Below are 19,495 nucleotides of genomic sequence, written 5' to 3' on the forward strand. Positions count from 1 at the left end.
CACTACCTATCTACCTTCCTACCTACCTTAATTAATTAATTAGTGAACTAAAATAAATAAATAATAACTTATAGTTTGGGAGCCTGGAACTCTAAGATTTGGCAGCCCCATTCATTTGTTCTCTGGTTATGGTCTAATGTTGAGTAGTTGAAGGAGTAAGAAATCACATTCTGAAACAGAAAGCCAAAGGAGAATTGAGAAATCCACCTTACCCTTACAGCTAACTTTCCTGAGAACTAACGCAGGGCACAGCTTGTAACTAACACCCTTCACCCTCTGATAACCAGAGAATCTGAGGAAGGGAAACTGCCTAGAGCTTGAGGTCAACTTGGGCTACGTAGAGAGCTCCAAGCCAGTGTGGGCTACCGAATGAGATCCTGTCCCCTCCCAATCCAAACCCAAACAAAAGGGAAATAAAATAAACCAATCCAAATAGCAAATTTTAGAGCCATACAAGGACAGTGCTCTGTGTGTGACCTTGGGCCGTCCCCCTAGGTCTTACCAAGGCTTGTCACCAGTGAGGTTCAGTGTCCCAGTGTGTGAACCATGAGAATACACTCAAACCCTCTCCAGACCTTTACAAGCACTCAGAGAATAAAAGAAAGAAAGAAAAAAAAAAAACCCACAGCTTCACCTGTTATGTCCCTGAATGCAGAGAATGAGGTACTAAACATAAAAATAAATAATATATGAAAAATGATTGCTAATATGGTGTTGAAGCATGTTTTGGTAAGAAACTTTCCCCATCTTTGTATCCTGTATCTTCAAAGAGAGCAAACTTCAGAATGATATCGGGACTGTTAAGTACTCTGCATATGAAATACCCACTACAGTTTGCTTTCAGTGTATATTAAAACTCACCCTACAGCTCAGAATCATAAAGATTGCCCTGAATCTCTAACTCACAGAAAATCTTGATCCTGTTTGGAAAAAAAAATGGCATAGTTATCTTAGGTACTGGCCTCTCTCAGGTCACAGTATGTTTTTATTGAGCTGGCCAAGGTTTGTATTATTGGTCAAAGAGCTTCGGAAGAAATTCAGAGGCCAGGAACTAATGTAAAAGGATATGTCAGAATTTAACATTCCACTTCCCATTCTGAATAATCCTTGCCTTAGTTCTAGAGAGAGCCAACCTCAGGCAATGCCAGGGGTTCTATTTCTGACAATTGTCAGTTCTCTGTTAATCACTGAAGCTCCTCCATTCTGGATGAATAGAGTTTTGGCCTTTCTGGCTACTAGCATTTCTGACAAGACTCTTCACTTTGCAGAATGAAATGTAACTGAATTGTAAATCAGTCAGCTATCCTCAACCCAGTGTAACTGAGATAATTCTCTTGTGATTTTTTTTCTAATTTCCATAGGGTTGATGCCAGTGCACCCATGTTAGTTATCCAACTGGGGCAACTGGTGCTTCTCGGTCACCCATGATCCCAGGTTTTGAGATATGGTTAGGCTCTGCCTCTTGAAGTTAATCCCAAATCTGACAGCACAACCGTGGTTTGGGCTCCCGACCCTCAATAAACCAGTCAAGTGAGTTAAGAGTACCCTAGTGTTTTGGCTTATCCCTTCCTAACTACTTCTGAAAACCTTAGCTTGGGGAATTGGCTCCTGGTCCCACTCAGTTCAAGTTTTCTTGTTTATAAGCAAGTACAAGGCTGTCTCCATGCTTGGATGGTGGACTGGTGAGGACTGCTGCTCATTGCGTGAATAAAACATGGCACATACTGCATATTTGGTTCCAGAGCAGATGTCATTTCAAGCTGTGACATTGTCCACAGTGTGTAAACTCCTTCAAATGGCCACTGCCCATCAGCATCTGAAGGTGCCATGGTTGAGCACGACCATATCCTTGCAACTTTCTGACATTTAGATTTCTTGTGTTTCCTTTCCTAACCAATCTTCTCTTTCTCTCCCCTCCTTTCTTCTCTTCCAGCAAATTTCCATTGATGAATTGGAAAATGCCGAGGTCCTAATTTTGTTGTTTATTGTTTTAATGTCCCACGGTGGTGTCTCCGTGATACCCTTCTAGTTGACCTTGTGCTGTGTCCTCTGGTCTCTGCGTCTGGCGTCTGACTTTGTGTAGTGTGCCTTCTGGGGGTGAGCAGGGTTGGTCCTGTCTGTGTTAGCATTTCTCTCCAGAGTGTTTATCATTTGTCCTTGGATATCCCACCGTCCTCCAGATAAAGAGTTTCTAAGCTCTGATAAGGCTTCAGGCATTCCCTCATCTCAGCGGAATCTCTGGTTAGCGCTGGTCACTCACTGAAGCTCACTGTTGACGTTAACATAAAGGAATTTCGCTTTGTGTAAAGCATCTGACCCAAAGAGAGAGAACAGATTGACAGGGTTGCGAAGTTGTTAAAACACAACAACAAAACATCAAACCCACTACTCTCCTGCTCTCTGTGTTGACAGTTATTGCGTGTCTGGGGTCACAAGTTTTTTCACAAGACAGTGTGAATCTCAAAGTGCTAGTTGAGACTTTCTACCCCTGATATTAGGAAACCCCATCAGCTGTAATTTCTCTTCTGGAAGACCTGGCTGTAGATACAGAAATGAAGATGTCCCCTGTGGTTCCTATACGGACCTGTCACCGTGCAGTTACAGTAGTGTCCTGGGAATGGATTGATACGTGAGGAGATCTTGTACTGGAGATTTCTTTTCTACCTCTTGTTTGTTCTGTGTATTTTCAACAGCCTTCATGATTTTAGGCTGTGATATGTACATGGTAAGGGATACCAGCAAAAAAAAAAATATTTTGGTTGGAGGAATATGTACACTACACACTATATATAGTTTTATTGGCTGTAGAATAGAGTGCATTGGGATAGAATTTCATTTGATTTGATTTTGGTTAGGTTGATTAATACTTTATTTTGGATGGAATGAGAGTCCAGGACTGGGCATGTTGTGGTGCCCAGTATCTTTTCACTTTAGTTTAGTACATTGTAGTTGTAAAATCTTAATAAATGGCTTGATTATATGTAAGGAAAGTTCAGGCACACCGCAGACTTATAACCATAAGCATCACATGTAGAGAAGCATCGTATGGAGCTTTCCCATTTATTTCTATGCTAGAATGTCCTGGACTGAACTTTGTATGCCGACACCCTTCAATGCTCTTGTTTCTACCTAGACTTACAAATGCCTCCCTTTAAACTTCTCCTCCCAGGCTGTGGAGGTTGAATTTCTATTTGCTTAGGTCCAGATTAAATCAGGGAAAGAAACCCCTCCCTCACCATGGTCTGCGTAGCATTATTAATACACTGTTTGCACCATAGTAAATCAGTTGATATGTTTGCTTGCTCAGGATACAACTTGGTTCTCCTGGCTGGGAGTTTACCGCTTGCTTATGGAAAGATTCCACAGTTGGAGCAGGTGTGTTTATAATTATACTCGAGGAAATAGAATACTCTGTGTTTATAAAAGAAGAATGCTCTGGCAGGCGCTTAGATTCTTTGAAAATTCCCTGAGGAAGCAACTGTGGCTCCCCTCTGCGTAGTTACCCCTGGCAACCATCAGAACCCTGGGACACCAACACCCTGTCCCTAGTCCCTCAGGCTATTGGCGCTGGCCCTCTTCTCAGAGATGACTGATTGGCCTTTATTAGCAGCGCATTCTGGAAACTACTACAGCTCCTGCAGTGCAGTCCCCCCCCCCCCCACACACACACACCCAGCCTTTTACCAGTGTGTGCTTGTGGGAGCTGCAGTCCACAGCTGAACTTCTACGGAAGTTTAATGAGAGCTCCTGCCAGCAAAGGATCAGGGTAGGGGTGAGCCTCACACCTTACACTGAAGGCTTCTGTCCCGAGTGATCATGGTGGTGGCAGTGGGGGAGATATTAAGCATGTCCGGTCCCTCTATTTTCTCATCGCAGAAAAGCCACTGCCTTTTGATGATGATAAAAGGACAGTTGAGTATCTCGGGGGAATAGGTGCTACAAACAACTTAGGAAAAAGGAAAAGAGCTCCTGCATGCACGTCAGGACTTCGGGCAAGATGATAAAGTAAGGGCTGAGGCATAAACGTCTTGTAAAGAGTACGTGTGCCCAGCTGCCTCCTAGAATAAAATTTTATTTGACACCAGGAACAGGAGGGTGTTTGGTATTTGTGTTTGTGTTTGCTTCTTGGCAAGAAAGGGCAGTCTCTATCCTTACCCCTGGCTTGATCTTGTTCACTGGGGCTAAGAGAAACAAACTGGGTTGGGGGTGGGGGGTAGGAAAAGGAAACTGCCCGTACTGTGTCAAGCCTGATGGATTGTTACATTCATGTGCTTGGGAGTATGCATCCCCCGCCCCATACTTGTGTGATACTTTATCATCTTGGACTGATGATAAACACCAGTCAGTTATCAGAAAAGGGCCACAGCCAATAGCCTATGGGGCCCCAGACAGGGTATTGGTATCCCACAGTTTTGACGGTTGCCAGGGAGCCACAGATACGGAAAGATCAAGATACAGAAAGCTCCCTCGCTGGTCATAAACAAGCAGCAGCTGACACTTAAAGATACTAATTTCTATCACTGTGAGCACCTGTTAGGTTTCAGGTACTATGCTAAGGGCTGGCTGCAGTGTGCCCCCCAAAACATAGTATCTGTCCTGCTGGAGACTTTGATAGAGACCATACAAATTAATGGAAAAGTTACCCCATCCTGTCATACGACATGACAGAAATACATGGAATTATGGGGAAACATCATCTGGGGATTTCTCGCCATGCCAGAAGATCAAGTAGTCAATTCATGGGTCAGGCAAGAATGTAATGGGGAACCTCAAGTCAGGACCCACTTTTCTAAAGTAGGAAGTGCCATGCCTTTTGAGAGCTTGCTTAGGGTTCATTCAGGCAGCAGTAGTGGATGATGGGTAGTCCACCTAGGTTTCCTTTTTGTCCTTGAAAATAAATTGTGGGTTTTAAAAGTGTGCACTGTAGTTCACTTAAGATGAGATCCTCACTGAATTACTGTCACTCTGGTGACAGCAGGCAACTGCAACTTTGTTTCCTGTACTGAAAATTAAAAAAAACAAACCAACAACAACAGCAGCAACAAAAAACCCACAGATATCCTTGTCACCCAGGGTAGCTGTAGCCCGATTTGATTTGATTTGATTATTTTATTTGTGTGTGTGCCCTTAACTCCTCTCCCCTTTAGCTCCTCCTACAAGCTGCCACAGACAAAAACAAACAAAAAAAAAAAACAACAACAACAACAAAAAAAAAAACCTCTGTAATATTCAGGCTGTGTGAAGGTTGGGAGAAGCAGTGCGGACAGAAGCTTAGGAATTGTTAGTTTTCACCTTCAGAGGGCGTGCTCATGATGCTCGACCCCGGTGGAGGCGTCCTACTTTCTTACATGGCTGTGAACTTCTGAGTTGGGCACGTGCCAACACTCGGGCAGCCGTTACATAAGCCCTTTCTCTTTTTTCCTGGAATTTAAGCTCGCTGCTGATGTGCGACCTTCAGCAGGGATTGCCAATAAGTGCAGCAGGACTGTTTACTGTTAGACACTGGCAACCACAGGGCAAGCTCTGCTGTCAGCGCACAGAAGCCACTGCTCGGAGTCTGCTGAGGGAGGGCTTTTCCAGATCTCTGGACTCTCTGTTACTGTTTCTGAGATTATTCCAGAACGACTGAAGTCGTGTCATTGCGACAGGCCAGACTGCGTTTTTAAATAACGGACCACACTATTGAGTTCTGATGAAGCCTCTATGAGATATGCATCAAAGTACATGGGTGGAGACATTTAATTTTTAACTTATCTTTGTTTCTAAAAGCAGATGCAGTTAAAACAAGAATTGTATTTGTAGATGCGAATACTTAAAATTCTTCTTGTAAATGCTAAAAAAACTTCCATCTCTGGTTCGGTTTTCTTTAAAGCTTTCTTTTCTCTCAATGAAGGGGTTTCAAAGGCTGATAAAAATGTGCTTGCAAGCCCATTCAGTCTTGGTTTGTCTCCTTCTCCCGAGCTTATAAGTAGATTAAGAAGCAACCGAGTGCTGATTTAGGGGACCAGAAACGATAAATTATTTTTGACGGACTGATATATTAATCTATCATACATGTCTTGACCTGTACTCAACTTCTGCCAGTCGATCCATATGTGGACATTATACTGAAGAGAAAATGGTGGATGCCCAGGGGTCAGAGAGGATTCCCTGTTAAGGACAGTAGAAAGCAAAGCCTACTGACAGACCACCACCCTGTGTGCTGGTCTGTGATAGACATACGTAGACGGCCTGGACAGACAGATGGGTAGGTGTGGGTGAGGAGAAATAACCTAGGACGTGTACTGGTATCTTTCCTTTAAGAAGTTAAAGATGTGCAAGAGCAGATGTGCATCCCTCCCTAAGAAGTCGGGGACCTTGTGTCTATAAAGCAAGCCTGTGAGCATCTTCCCGGCACATGTCCCATCACTCGATTGACATCACAGTTGTGATACCTTGATTATTGGCCTCATTCAGCAAGGACATGGAGGGTGCAGAAACCTGAGTTACTGTTTAAATTATTCTGAGATGTTTGTTGCTCATCTGAATCTTTGTTTCTATTAAGTTATCATTTGCTGAACATCTTTGAAAGTTCTGGGAAGGCTTTTAATCAAGGGATCAATATGGTGAAGCAGTCTGGGGCAATACTCGGCTTTCAAATTCATAACTAGGTGTGTTAATCACCCACTAACCAGCTGTGATTACAGAGGTATTAGCAGCCGGTACCAGGAGGGAGAAATACGACCTAGAATGTGTAGATCATAAAATGGTACTCCTTAAAGTGTTCACTAGAACATCGCCATTCAAGGAAAGTAATTAGTAATAATAGTAACTGCCGAGAAACGAAATTCATTTATCAAACCCTACTCTTTACTTATGTTGGAATCACATCTTCTGTTTACATAGCTGTTCTTGGGACATGTATGCTTCCCTTTTAGACTTCTCAGAATTGTGGTTTACTTCCTCAAAAGCAGCTTATCCCCAGGGAACTGTGACTTCATTCACTGGGGCAGGAAGTGCTCTTGGAGATGTAGAAGGCACAGGCTGTTGCTCGTGGTTCATCGTCATATTCCTAGTTTGACAGGGTCTCTGCCACGTCCAAAATCACGTAGAACTTGGCTATGGGATTCTTAAAAATGGAGTTTACTGTCAATAGACCATTCATTATTTGATACTTCAGCTGGAAGGAATCCCAGTGATGCCCCAGTCTCTGTGAATTCGTGAGAAGGTGGAAGCCTGAGAAGGTGGAAGCCTGAGGCGTTCTCTAGTGACCGGAAAAAAAGCCTCACAGACTCCCTTGTCACATGACACCGGCCAGTGCTCTTGCTTTTCCATTGTAATCCACCAATAAAAACTCGATAAAACTTGTCCTTCTGAATACGAATTCACGATGCCTCAAAAAGCATCCTCCAGGACTTTCAGGGAAAAACTAAAAAGGGTAGCTTTACTTTAACTTACTTTAAAGCAAGCACAGCAGTCTCCAACTTTGTGTTCTTTGTTTCCCTTAGCTATGGTTCTGGCAAGGGACTAAGCAGATAACTGCCTGTGTTCCCGCAGGAAACCCCTGCCGGTAATCCTTTTGTTGTCATGTAGAATGCACCTAAAGGACACGCCCAAGGGAGTGTGGCCAACTCTCTGCTGCTCCTGTGTCCATTTTGTGCCCAGGACAAAAAACAAAACTGTTTACATGGGGCTTTTTTGGTTTTTGTTTCTGTTTTTGTGGTTTTTTTTTTTTTTTTGGGGGGGGGTGTTTTTTTAGCGTAAAGTAGGAGGCAGACTGACCATAAGGGGATTGTGTTTACCATTTGGACACACAGTTCAGCTCTGATTTGATTTTCTTGCTGTGTTTTGTACTGACTTTTTCTCCCAAGAAGAGGTAGCACTGGACTCCCTGTGACAGGCGCTTTATCTAGACCTGACTGAACAGCCTACCACAAGTTCCTCTCTACCCTTGGTCAAACAGTTTGCTCCCATTGTTCTTGCATTTTGCCTGTTGGGAAGTAAAAGAAAGACAATTTTTAAAATGACATGATAACAGCTTTCTCTTAAGGGTGTTTTGTCCACTGTGGTGATCCGATTACTAAATTGGCCACCTTTTGCTGTGCGGAAGCTCCACGCCCACCCCAGGCCTCACAGGTTCAGTCTTCAGGACTGGCCTGCACTGCACAGCCACCTTCTGGCTTAAGGAGAGGTGCACAGTGCACAGTGGCAGAGGGCGACAGCAAAGGCCAAGGTCATATGGTCACAGCGTGAGCCTTGGCTTCATTCCTTGGCTCCAGAACTGTACCTTGCAGTACTCAGCCATGCTGCTGGAGCGTGCCTTGGGTCCAGGGCAGCCCACATAGATCTGACGGGTATGTCTGACATTGGTTCCCTGGTTCATGCACGTGTCCTTTGCCAGACTATGGAGCAGGAGACTTGTAGCCACGCCCTTCACACACACACACACACACACACACACACACACACACACACACACACGGGGGGGGGGCACGCATGTGTCTGTCATCCTCTATGGGGTAGGAATTTTGAAATAGAGTTTGGGGTGTTTCCATGTCTGACAGGAATGATCCCAGGAAACCTATCTGTGACACCCTTAGAGGAATCATGAGGTTAAAGCAATCATGCTCAAAATGCAGAAAATCATCTTGTCTCAGAGGTTGTGAAAGAGGATATGCCATTGGAAAAGCCTCAGGCAAAGCCATCCTCAGACGGCAGAGACAGGAGAAAGCCTAAACCCATAGGAGGTATTGGTCCCAGGGGAGTGGCAATGAGGAGCTATGCCAGGCCCGAGCAGGACTGCTGTCTGTCCCCTTGGTCCATTGCTGTGCCTATCCAAGGTTCTGTTTGTGCCACAGTACAACTACCCTTCTCATTGCCCAGCAAGACACCCGTAACCAGTGGCTTTGGCATCTTGCTGAGATTTTCTTTCTGTTTTCTGACTGCTGTAACACAATACCTCGCTAGAGCATCTTAAGGTGGAAAAGGTTTACCTGGGCTCACAGTTTACATCCCACCATGGCTCAGAAGAGATTGGTTCTAGCTATGGCAAATGTTCCAGGTAACTGGTCACACTGTTCCACGGTTCAGAAGTAGCGAAGATGAACGCTGGTGTTTAGCTGACTTCTTCCTTTCTCCCTGTTTACTCAGACTGAGACCCCAATCTGTGGGATGGTGCCATTCAGAACTAGGGCAGGTCTTTTCTTCTCAGGTAAAGCTGGAAATGCCTTCCCAGATACCTAGAATATCTCCTGGGCAATCTGCAGTCTAGTCATGTTGATGGTAAAAATTAAAATCATCGACGTGATATTATTTTATTTTCTGATTTTTAAACCTATGTCTTTTATCAGTCATCTTTCCCACCACTTTCCATTCACTTTAAAGTGGTTGGTCCTGTCGACAGCCCTGCCCCGCCCCCTGTGCAGGTGATTCAGAGGAATCACCTGTCTGTGATCTTTCTCTCCGTGTTTCGTCCTTCAGTGTCGGTCTGCAGACTTCTCTGTGGCCTATAAAATGCAAATGCCGTGACTGACTAACGTGCTTCATTTTACTCCCAATTAGCTGCCACAGCCACCGGAAGCTGAGAACTCCACAGAGGTGTGTTGCCCACCTGTATTTGCAAAGATAGCAAATAGGGGTGCTTCTGAGTTGTCCCAGTCCAGTGTGTGCATTGTCTCGATGGGCCATCCATTCTGATGTTGGGCAGGGGAGGGAAGAGTCTAGCGGGTTGGGACCTGATTGCTGCTGCTCTGTGGTAGAAAGTCCTCTGAAAGTGAAGCCAGATTAAGCAAGCTCCAGTGACAGGATGCACCATTGGAGGGCCTCCCTCTTAACCCTTTCCAGTCTGGACATGAGAAAATCTAGAGATTTTCATCCTGCTGCTGTACAGAATTGACTTCAGATCCTGTGCTCTATCGTTTTCCTAGAAACTAGTAAGAAAGTTGCACGAGGCCACGTTTCTGCTCCATCCTTCCTTCAGTCACCAGCTACACTGGTTAGATGAAGGACTAGAGTTGATTCAAGTAAGATCAGAGATAAATTGTAGGAGCTCAAGCTGAAATGAAAGGTGCTTTATCAGAGGGAGGTCTATCGGGAGTGAGAAAAAGTAAACACAAACGTTAGAGCCCCTGAGGTGCAATGTGGATGCTTTCCCACGATCAGCCTAGCATATTCTAATCAGAGCTCTTCACTAGCAGTTTTGATTAGAATACTCATCTACTGGTGGGTTAGGAGAGCTGTGGTCTCATGTATGTGTCTGACCCATGCTGTATGTTTCAACGTCCTTACGCATGTGCTGTTCAGTACTGCATGTATGAATCACGAGGAGCTGCCCAGTTGAGTCTTGCTTTACAGCCCCTTTTGGGTTAATACAACAGCATATCCTATAGAATTACCATTCATAATCTTTGCAAAAAAAAAAAAAATTGGCCCAAAAGCTCATTTGAAACAGTGTTGTGGGAGGAAGTATTGGGACGATTGTTAAGCAGAATCTGAAGTCTTCATACCTTGGGGGAACCACAAAACAAACAAATTCTTTGATGTAACTTTGACTGTATATGAGCTCACGATGTATTTTGTTTGTGACTGATGCTGAAGATGGTAGTGTTTCCTTAGTGCCATACTTAAAATGGAATTTCTGCACACTTAGCAGGAGCTTGAACCAAGTCCACCCCTGAGGCAACTGGAAGACCATAAAAGGGTATGTAGCCTTGAGTCTCTCGGGTTGGGAGCTAATGACTGTAACTGCCCCCCCAACCCCAGCCACACAACTATGATTTAAAGACAGCTTCTGTTAGTATTGATATTGTCCAAACATGAATTGGCTTAGGACCAATTCATAGAGGTGAAACTAACTGGCAGCTCTGTTATCTACCTGAACAGAACTCTGCACAACCAAGCTGCCAACAGTAACCAAGTGAGTACTTCACACTCCTTCCCTGAGTCGCTTCTCTGAATAGGTGATGGGAGACTTTGTGCTTCTGTAGTGACTAGTTACACCGCCCAGCTGTGAGAAAGCTAACTTCCTCGTTTTCCCTTCAGCCAGTTTTTTACATGTGTGAGTGTGTGTCCCAGCAGACACATGCAGCTTCTCATCATTGGCTTGTTAGTAGGTGCACAGCCCTCATAGTTGGCTATTGTTATTTAATGTTACACCTCAGCCTTTGGTGGGCAAGGGTAAGTAAGTCTGTGAACACTAGCAGCTACGTAAAGCGCCCCCAGATCAGGAAGGGGTTTGTAGTTTTTCATCCTTGGAGAAGGAACAGAATAAATGTATGTTTGCATAGATTCTTAGAAAAAGAATGCTGCCTAGGACAAAGAATTGATACTTTTTTTTTATAATGCTGGCTGTGTGTTGTCAAATTTTCTAGAATATCATACGTACACGCACACACACATATGCATGAACTTGCTGACCAGCATTGGTTTTTCACATTATCACTTCTGGAAGATAGCTAGGCATCTCGGTTTTCCGAGAAATTACTCAGTATTATGTAAGACTTATATATATGCCCATGTATCAGTCTTAAACAATGTGTATGCTCTCCCAGTGGCAAGGCCTTTACCCCCATGTCACAGGTTAGGAAAGTTGAATGTCAGAGGTTTAACATATTGCTCAAGGTCACTCGGTTAGAAAATAAGCAGTCTTTGTAAAGACTGCCATGGGGTTCTGGTCATTTGTGTCATGGAGAGTTTATTTTTTGAGATAAACAGGTGAGGAACCTATGCCCTGTTCATATCCCCAACCCCAGCCCTTCACTTCCCCAGTCCCATCCTGCCCCACCCTGCCCCTCTGTCTCTCAGATTTCGTTCTGTTTTCCTGCCTTGACAGAGAATTAAGTTCTGTGATTTCTCCAGCTAAGGAATAGTTTCTAGGAAGTTTCCGTTTAGACCAAATGTAGAGCAGGATGCCCCTATAACAGGCTGTAACCCTGCAGCTCACCGACTAGGGGCACGTTACACTCATATCCTTTCCTCTTTTTAATTAATTAATTAATTAATTAATTTCCCAACTAGTGAAGAATTATCCTAGATCTTAGAAGTAACCAGCAAAGGTACCCAGTCATCCTTCATGCCCTGAGCTTCTTGAGGGACTCAACATCAAACAACAACAACAAGTCTTTGGTATTAGAAGCAGATACAGTTCTCCTTTGCTAGCTATTAGCTGCCTAATTTGTATATTATTTCATGTCTCTTTGCCTTCGTTTCTTCCACTATACAATGATACTGGTCTCTAACCCTTCGTACCGTAACTCTGAGCCCTGTACATACAGTGCTAAGCCCAGTGGCTGAAGTGTTTGAGAGGTTCACATTGTAGTTAGTTACCTTGCAGTTTGAAATGCTCGAGTGATTTTGTAGACAGCAAAGTTAAAAAACTCTGTGTGTGTGTGTGTGTGTGTGTGTGTGTGTGTGTGTGTGTGTGTGTGTTTTATTCTTTTTGTTTGTTTTAATTCAGGTGGTGGTGTAAGTACTAAGACACGAGAGACTCAGAGTCTGAGAGGTGATCTTGCCTCAAGCATGAGTTCTTTTAGTGGCTGGAACCTGGGAACCCAGAAGGCTACCTCCATCTCGTTTGCAAGTGATGCATTGACTCTTGGGTACCGTGCTCAGCACATAGCTATATTATTATAGCTCGCTCATTAGCCGCTGCTAGCCCAATAGCAGGATGGGAGGGAGCTCAGGACTGATGTGTGCCTGTTGTCATTATTTTAACATGACACTTACTGCTCTTTGACTTTCCGTTGTTCTCAGTCCTAGGTCATACTTACCAAGTGTAGAATTTCTTAGCTAGGGACAAATATCTGGTACTTGTTTTCATGCTCTAGATGCAAGGAGGGAAGCGAGGGTAGAGAAAAAAAACTATACTTCTACAGCCTGGTGCCAAAGCTGAAGTGACAATACTGGGAAATCTCTGTTTTCTTCTTCACAATCAGATGCTGGAGCCTGGTACCCCGAGAACAGCTTAGCGCTTACTGTTGAGTAATCCCAACCAAGATGATTAGGAAGGCTTTTCTCTGAGGAGTTTAACTTCTCCTAAATTAAAACAAAGGCTCAGAAAAACACTAGAGATTTCATAACTTTTAATAATGTTAATTCATGTTCCTCTCCTGTCTCCTTTTATCCATTATCCTGTCTTTATTATATACAGAAAAACAAAACAACTTTAACATATTATTTAAGAATAAGCCAAAACAATTCTACCTGCTCTTTTCTTTCTATATATTTACATTTTTCTGTGTGTGCATGCTCGCTCTCTCTCTCTCTCTCTCTCTCTCTCTCTCTCTCTCTCTCTCTCTCTTTCTTTCTCTCGATGGTGAGATTAATATATACCAAAATTGTATAATAAGAATGGGGGAAATTTGTGGGTGGAATGTGTTCTACGGCCTCCCCTAATAATGAGCACATCTCATGATATTATGGGGGAAAATGTACCATTTGATGCATCTGTTGCTATGGTAACTGCTAGAGTTTTTCTGTCGAGGAGAGGCAGAATGCAAATGTGTAGTCCCTCTGTATCACTTGGGCATCCGGGCTGCATAAACACGGACTTCCTGTGCAGAGCCCACATGTTCCCTTCTTCACCTCCTGCCTGACTGAGGGCAAACAGACCCCCAGTGTTGCTGCGCCCCCCACCCCAAATCAAGAGTTGGAAAGAAACGAACCCTGGGAGGTGAAAGCCTGAGCCCCCTGGTCTAAAGTGGAATGTGTGTGAAGGGTCAGGCGTGCACTTTCGCTGGCTGCCTCCCACTGCTCATCTTTTGATTTGACTACCCAGTTCTGCTGTCTTCCTGACTCTGCTCCTGATGGCTACATAGATCAGCTGAGAGCATGGTGGCAGACTGTAGGTCCCTTCACAGCTTTGAGGGATCGAATCAGGGGCTTCAGAGCGTTTGCTAAGCTTCTGCCTTCCCCCAGACTCTGTTCTCACTCAACCAGTAGCATCCGGTTCTTTTTAAACAGATTATATTTAATCGTTCATTCAGTTCAGAGGTAACCTGTCTTCCCCATTTCTTTCGTCTCCGATATTTCTTTCAAAGTAGTTTTCCCCCAGAGTCAGCTTTTAAGTCCCCAGTTTGGGGAATGCTGATGCGCTTGTCCACGTCACCGGGATAGAGCAGCACTCAGGCTGCACCTTTATATCAAGATGGGATTTTCCGAACAAAACAACCCTGTACCAGAACTGTTTCTCCCTAGCAAGCATTTCATCTTAAGAGTGCTTTAAACATTGCGAGTGACTTCCTTGGCTGGAAACAGTCTTGGCATTATGGACTTTCTGTTGGTCCAGGTGGGAAATGAGTTTCCTAAGCAGACAGGAGAAAATGCTCTCCCATTTTGGGGCAGGGGGATGAAGAAGTGAAAATGATGTTTCCGGTCCCCCTCCCCATTTCCTGCACATTCATGTAAAAATCAGCACCAAGCTTCCAGCACTTTCCCCTCTCATTGGTTTACTTCATCCATGTTTGTCCCTGTGGGGTCTGTCATAAATTAACAGAGGAGAGAAATGTGGCAGCGTAGCCCTGGTGATTGACAGACTTTTCCAGTTGGCAGGATCCAGGCTTCTGCCTTTTCCCTTTCTTCCCTGGTTGCCTGCTTCCCTCAGGACCCCCTCCCCCCATCTGTTCCCCCCTCCAGCTTGTTTCACAACCCTTCCCCCAGTCCCAGACCTATTCTCAGCACTTCTTAACAAATCTCTTTAAATTCTACTGACTCATGCTTCAGTTCCAGGTCTCCTCAGAACTCTTGACTATTTTAGAGACCTGCGACTTCTCAGCACCTCCCTCTGCTAGACTCCCCACTCCTCTCTCTCATGCCCTGGAGGGACTCCAGGCCTTACTACTTTGACCCTGAGGAACAGTCCCTGGGAAATGTACAGTTGGTGGTCCAGGGCTCCCTTAGGGTTGGGATGGGAAAGGTGTTAGAGCTGAGAGAATGCTGGCCCCTGGATGCTGCATGCATCCTAGTGTTGCAGAACAAATCAGATTGTTCTGTCAGAGTTGTAAGAAAGGGTCACCATGTCTACTCTCGGGGGGAGGGGCGGGGGGGAGGGTGGGTTGTCCATGATTACCTTTTTTAAACTTTTCGTTAGGAAAACCTGGAAATATGCATTAAAGAATAGGAAGAGTTTGGGAAACTAGCTATAACTCAGTTTCAGCTATCAGCGCCTGCTCATTCTTACCTCTCTCAGCTCTTCCTTATTTCTCTTTTTCTTGTGTTACTTTTAAGCAAATCATGGTGGTTCTCCGTCCATATTGCTTATTTGCGATCAGCACGTTTGAAATCTCTCCCTCATCCAGCATTTCTCACCTCCAACCATAAAATTATTTCCATTGCTGCTTCATAACCGTCATGTTGTTACTGCTGCGTAAGCCTCTGTGTCTTCCAACGGTCTTAATGACCCCCGTGAAAGGGTCATTCAACCCCCAAAGGGGTCACAACCCACAGGTTTTGATCTACCACCCATTTCCTGTATCGTCCTTCTGTCCTCACCATGTGTCCCCATCAGTCATCTTAGTAAGAAAGGCTGCTGTCAGCTGTCTTATCAGCTTACACCCTTACTGTAAGATTTTATTATCTTCTCGGGCCAGGCATCATGCCACAGACCTTTAACCCCAACCCCTGGGAAGTAGACAAAAACACCAGAATTCAAGATAATCCTTGGCTAGAGAGTGAGTTTAAAGCCACCCTTTTGCTAGACACTGCCTCAAATATCATTCCCCTTCTGCACATCCTCGGGAATAAACCCTGTGCCTGAAGCCTGAAGTAGCGTTTTTGGGGGATTTTTTTGGGTTTTTTTTTTTTTTTTTTTTTTTTTTTATACTGCTATGTGGAAGCTGACCTGTAAAATTTGCAGTTTGCCCAAATTTTATCAGCTTAACCAAAGGGCTTTTCGTTTTTTGTTTTTTGTTTTTTTTGTTTTGTTTTGTTTTGTTTTGTTTTGTTTTGTTTGCTGTTAGTTGCCCCTCAGAATTACTGTTCTGTCTTTATCATCCTGTGAGAGGGTCCTTCAGAATTGAATAGCGCAGATTGCCACCAGTTCTTGAAAATAAAAATAAAACATGTTCTGTTCCCTGAGAACATATTAGAAGTTGACTTCAAAGTTTCTTAAATGCTTTTTATTAATCTTTTTTTCCCCACTGCGTGAATCACAGTTGAATATACCTGAATACCCCTGTGTATGTGTGTGGGTTTTTTTTCTCTTAATTTAAACATTAATAACTCAATTATGCTTTAAATTTGAAATCTGATTTCATTATCCTATTCGAATTAGGGTGAGGCACTCCGGCAAATTTTGGTCAACCGTTACTATGGAAACATCAGACCTTCAGGAAGAAGAGAGAGCCTTACCAGCTTTGGCAATGGTCCACTATCACCAGGAGGACCCAGCAAGCCTGGGGGAGGAGGTAGGCTTTGTGCTGTGCTGATGAGCATCCTGTGTGAACTGAGCGTGTCACAAGTAGCTGTCTGCTTTTTGCTTGACAGATTGAAACTTAGGTGCATTTGTATTGGCAGTTTTTTGGGTTTCTTTGTTTTTGCATTTGTTTCTCTTTGTTGTAACTTCTTTTGACTTTGATCTGTTTGCTATGTGAACGTGCGCATTTCCATGCATGTATGTTTTGCACACATCCTTCGCCTCCCTTTCCCATGCCGTGATCCTCTTGGTGAGACTCAGATGATGTGGGAAGCCAGATTTCACTGTCTCTTGTCCCCCCGCTCGTTAGGAGTTGTACTTACCCATAAACTGATGAGGATAATGGCAGCCAAGGTGGTGAAAGCTAGCATTGATTATGTGCCTGCCGAATGCTCTGAGGGCTTTTCCAAACACTCTTCAAGTTACCCCTTTACATGACAATTATTAGTTTTAGCACAGTTTAACAGAAAAACAAAGGTCTATTTCAAACCACGCACACACACACATACACACACACACCACAAAGTTCAAACCATATACGTCGAACCATGTATATTTGCCCAGTGCTCAAGACACAAAAGTGACTTGTTGAGATATAATTTTGGAGTTGTGGTTGTGGAGCAGATTCAGATCCTTAGAAAGTTCCATGCAAAACATATTGTTTGGGTGAATGAGATGGCTCTGTAATTAAGCACTTATCACACTAGTAGATAGAGGACCCAATTTATTTAGTTCCTAACATTCCTGGTGGATCATAGCCATCTGTAACTCCAGTTCCAGGGGATCCAGTACACTCTTCAAACATCTTAAGGCCCAAGACACTCTTGTGGTGCAATTAAGAAGTACACTCAGGTAAAACCCTCATATACAGAAAATAAAATACATCTAATTTTTCTTATAATCCTAGTATTATTAATCCTAGCACCTTGTGGTTAGGAGAAATGTTTAGCTTTCCTCCGATGAAAACTTGGAGTTTGTCTGTCTGACTCATAGAACTTGCCAGGCTTCAGCGGTGATGTAGTTCTTGGACACTTCAGAGATGCAACACAGCTTTTCAAACCCCAAATACCCCATGGTTCTGGTAGAACCATTTCTCATGTGACAGCTCAAAACTGTTCCTCTGTATTATCTGAGGTGGGTTTTTGACAGATACATGAGGAAATGGAAGGTATCTCAATGGGAAGAGACTCCAGTATGGGCTGCCTTACATCTCTGGCAGAGGACACACAAGTATTATGGCCGCAGTGAGAGCAGCAGTTCTGTTCTTTTGCATTCTGAAGTTAATCAGTCCATTTTCTATGTTTTACTGTTCCAGCTACTGCTAATAATAACTGAAGGCGTGTTCTTAAATGTGAACTTTCCAAAAATAACCAGAAACCATCCCGCTGAGTGCCATGGTCCCTTTCCCCTTCCCTGTCTCCATCTTGTCTGAAGAGCTGTGAAGCCGGAGACTTCATTCGTCCACCCCTCCTCCATGCCCAGCTCCTGTCTTCATGCCAAGCCCTGCCTTAATACTTTCATAGAATGAGTGAATGATGTCAGAGAATGAGTTTGTTAGAAGGCCGGTGGTGACTGTTTTAGGTGAAGCTTTCACAGGAGGAGTCTTCAGAGACGTTTCCTTTTGATTTGACTCTTAAACCAATTCTTAGTAATTATGCCCCAGCCATCATATTTGAAGATACCGTATTAAAATAGGCTGAATGGCTCTGGGTCACTAGATGAAAACGTATCCATTTCCCTTCATTTTGTCTACCTGAATTCAGTCCTGTCCTTGCCACTTGTAAGTTTAGGTGTCCTGAGACAAACACCTTCACCTCTTGGTTAATAATCAGCATTTTTCTCTGGGCTCACCGAGAGGGTTAAAGGAAATAATGTGACCATTTAGAGCACTAAGGGTCGGCACTTAGTGAATATGAAAATCATTAATAGTTTTCAGCATCTCAATCTGAGTTATGTTCTGCCTTTCCAGGGGGAGGTCCTGGGTCCGGCTCCACAAGCCGGGGTGAGATGAGCCTGGCTGAGGTTCAATGTCATCTCGACAAGGAAGGCGCCTCCAATCTGGTCATCGACCTCATAATGAATGCATCCAGCGACCGAGTATTCCACGAAAGCATTCTCCTGGCCATCGCACTTCTGGAAGGAGGCAACACCACTATCCAGGTAGGAAGAGCTGGTGTGGCAGCTGATGCAGGACCCTGGTTCTGAGGGCCCGGTCCCCAGGCTGAGCCTTGGTCTCCTGAGGGAGAGCTCATTTTCCTCACGCTATGACTGTTCTGAGTTTTCAGGTGTACTTCAAAAGTGTATGTGTGTTTGAGGTGTAGCGTAGGTGTGCTGAAATGTGTGTCAAATGGATGACTAAAGTCTGGTTATAGTCTCTATTCAGGAATACAGATGCTCTTGTCATTAGAGGCTCAGAAGAGTGTTCAGACTTATGTTATTTAGAAAATCTAAAGTGTTTACCCATCCAGAGGCTCTGTAACTACTGTTAACGATAAACTCTATCTTTAAACTGAAGTTCAATGAAAGCAAATGACTGAATGACATTTTTGTTGGCTGCACATGGTGTGTATTTTTAAATAATATTCAACACACTAATGTTATTATTAAAATAATATTTAAACAACATTAATTTTGGCAAATGTCCTTGAACAGACCGTTAACAAAAGGCTTGCTCCCTTTCTGTATGTGTGCGCCTATATTAGTTTATGTACATAATATGCGTGCAGGTGCACACAGCAGCCAGAAGAGGGCAGCAGATCCCTTTGAACTGGAGTTACACTTGTGAGTTCCAGGATCTGAACCTGGGTCCTCTATAAAAAGTCTTCTCTTTCCAGCCCCACAGAGTTCATTTAAAGGAACCTCTGTGTGTGTGTGTGTGTGTGTGTGTGTGTGTGTGTGTGTATGTTTTACAATTTTTCCATACAAGTGGCTTTTTCTTTAATTTTTCTGTCCTCTTAGAATCTTACTGGGTTGTCCAGGTTGACCCTGACTCTGACCTCTTGGCTTCAGATAATTCTTTTGCCTCATTTTTCCTAGTAGCAGAATTACAGATACAATCATGATACCATGCTAAACTAGAAAGGACATTTAAAATGATTCTGTTTATTT

At 43.8% G+C, this 19,495-nt stretch overlaps 1 protein-coding gene across 18 annotated transcripts in view; it reads left to right on the forward strand.

The window, feature by feature from the left end:
• Window positions 1-19,495, forward strand: part of Itpr1 (inositol 1,4,5-trisphosphate receptor, type 1) — a 367,970-nt gene that overhangs the window by 197,271 nt on the left and 151,204 nt on the right. For 8 of the 18 annotated variants that reach the window (XM_087656084.1, XM_087656085.1, XM_087656086.1 and 5 more), the window contains 2 exons: window positions 16,247-16,379; window positions 18,357-18,547. In XM_087656084.1, the coding sequence (XP_087512210.1) occupies window positions 16,247-16,379; window positions 18,357-18,547 (324 nt within the window). Of the gene's footprint in view, window positions 1-1,933; window positions 1,967-9,540; window positions 9,577-10,627; window positions 10,679-16,246; window positions 16,380-18,356; window positions 18,548-19,495 lie in introns of all 18 variants that reach the window. The other 10 variants (XM_087656076.1, XM_087656077.1, XM_087656078.1 and 7 more) reach the window with 2 other exon arrangements.

This window comes from Rattus norvegicus, chromosome 4 (assembly GCF_021556685.1).
Source record: "Rattus norvegicus strain SHRSP/BbbUtx chromosome 4, alternate assembly SHRSP_T2T, whole genome shotgun sequence".
In the NCBI taxonomy this organism is placed as follows: Eukaryota; Metazoa; Chordata; class Mammalia; order Rodentia; family Muridae; genus Rattus; species Rattus norvegicus.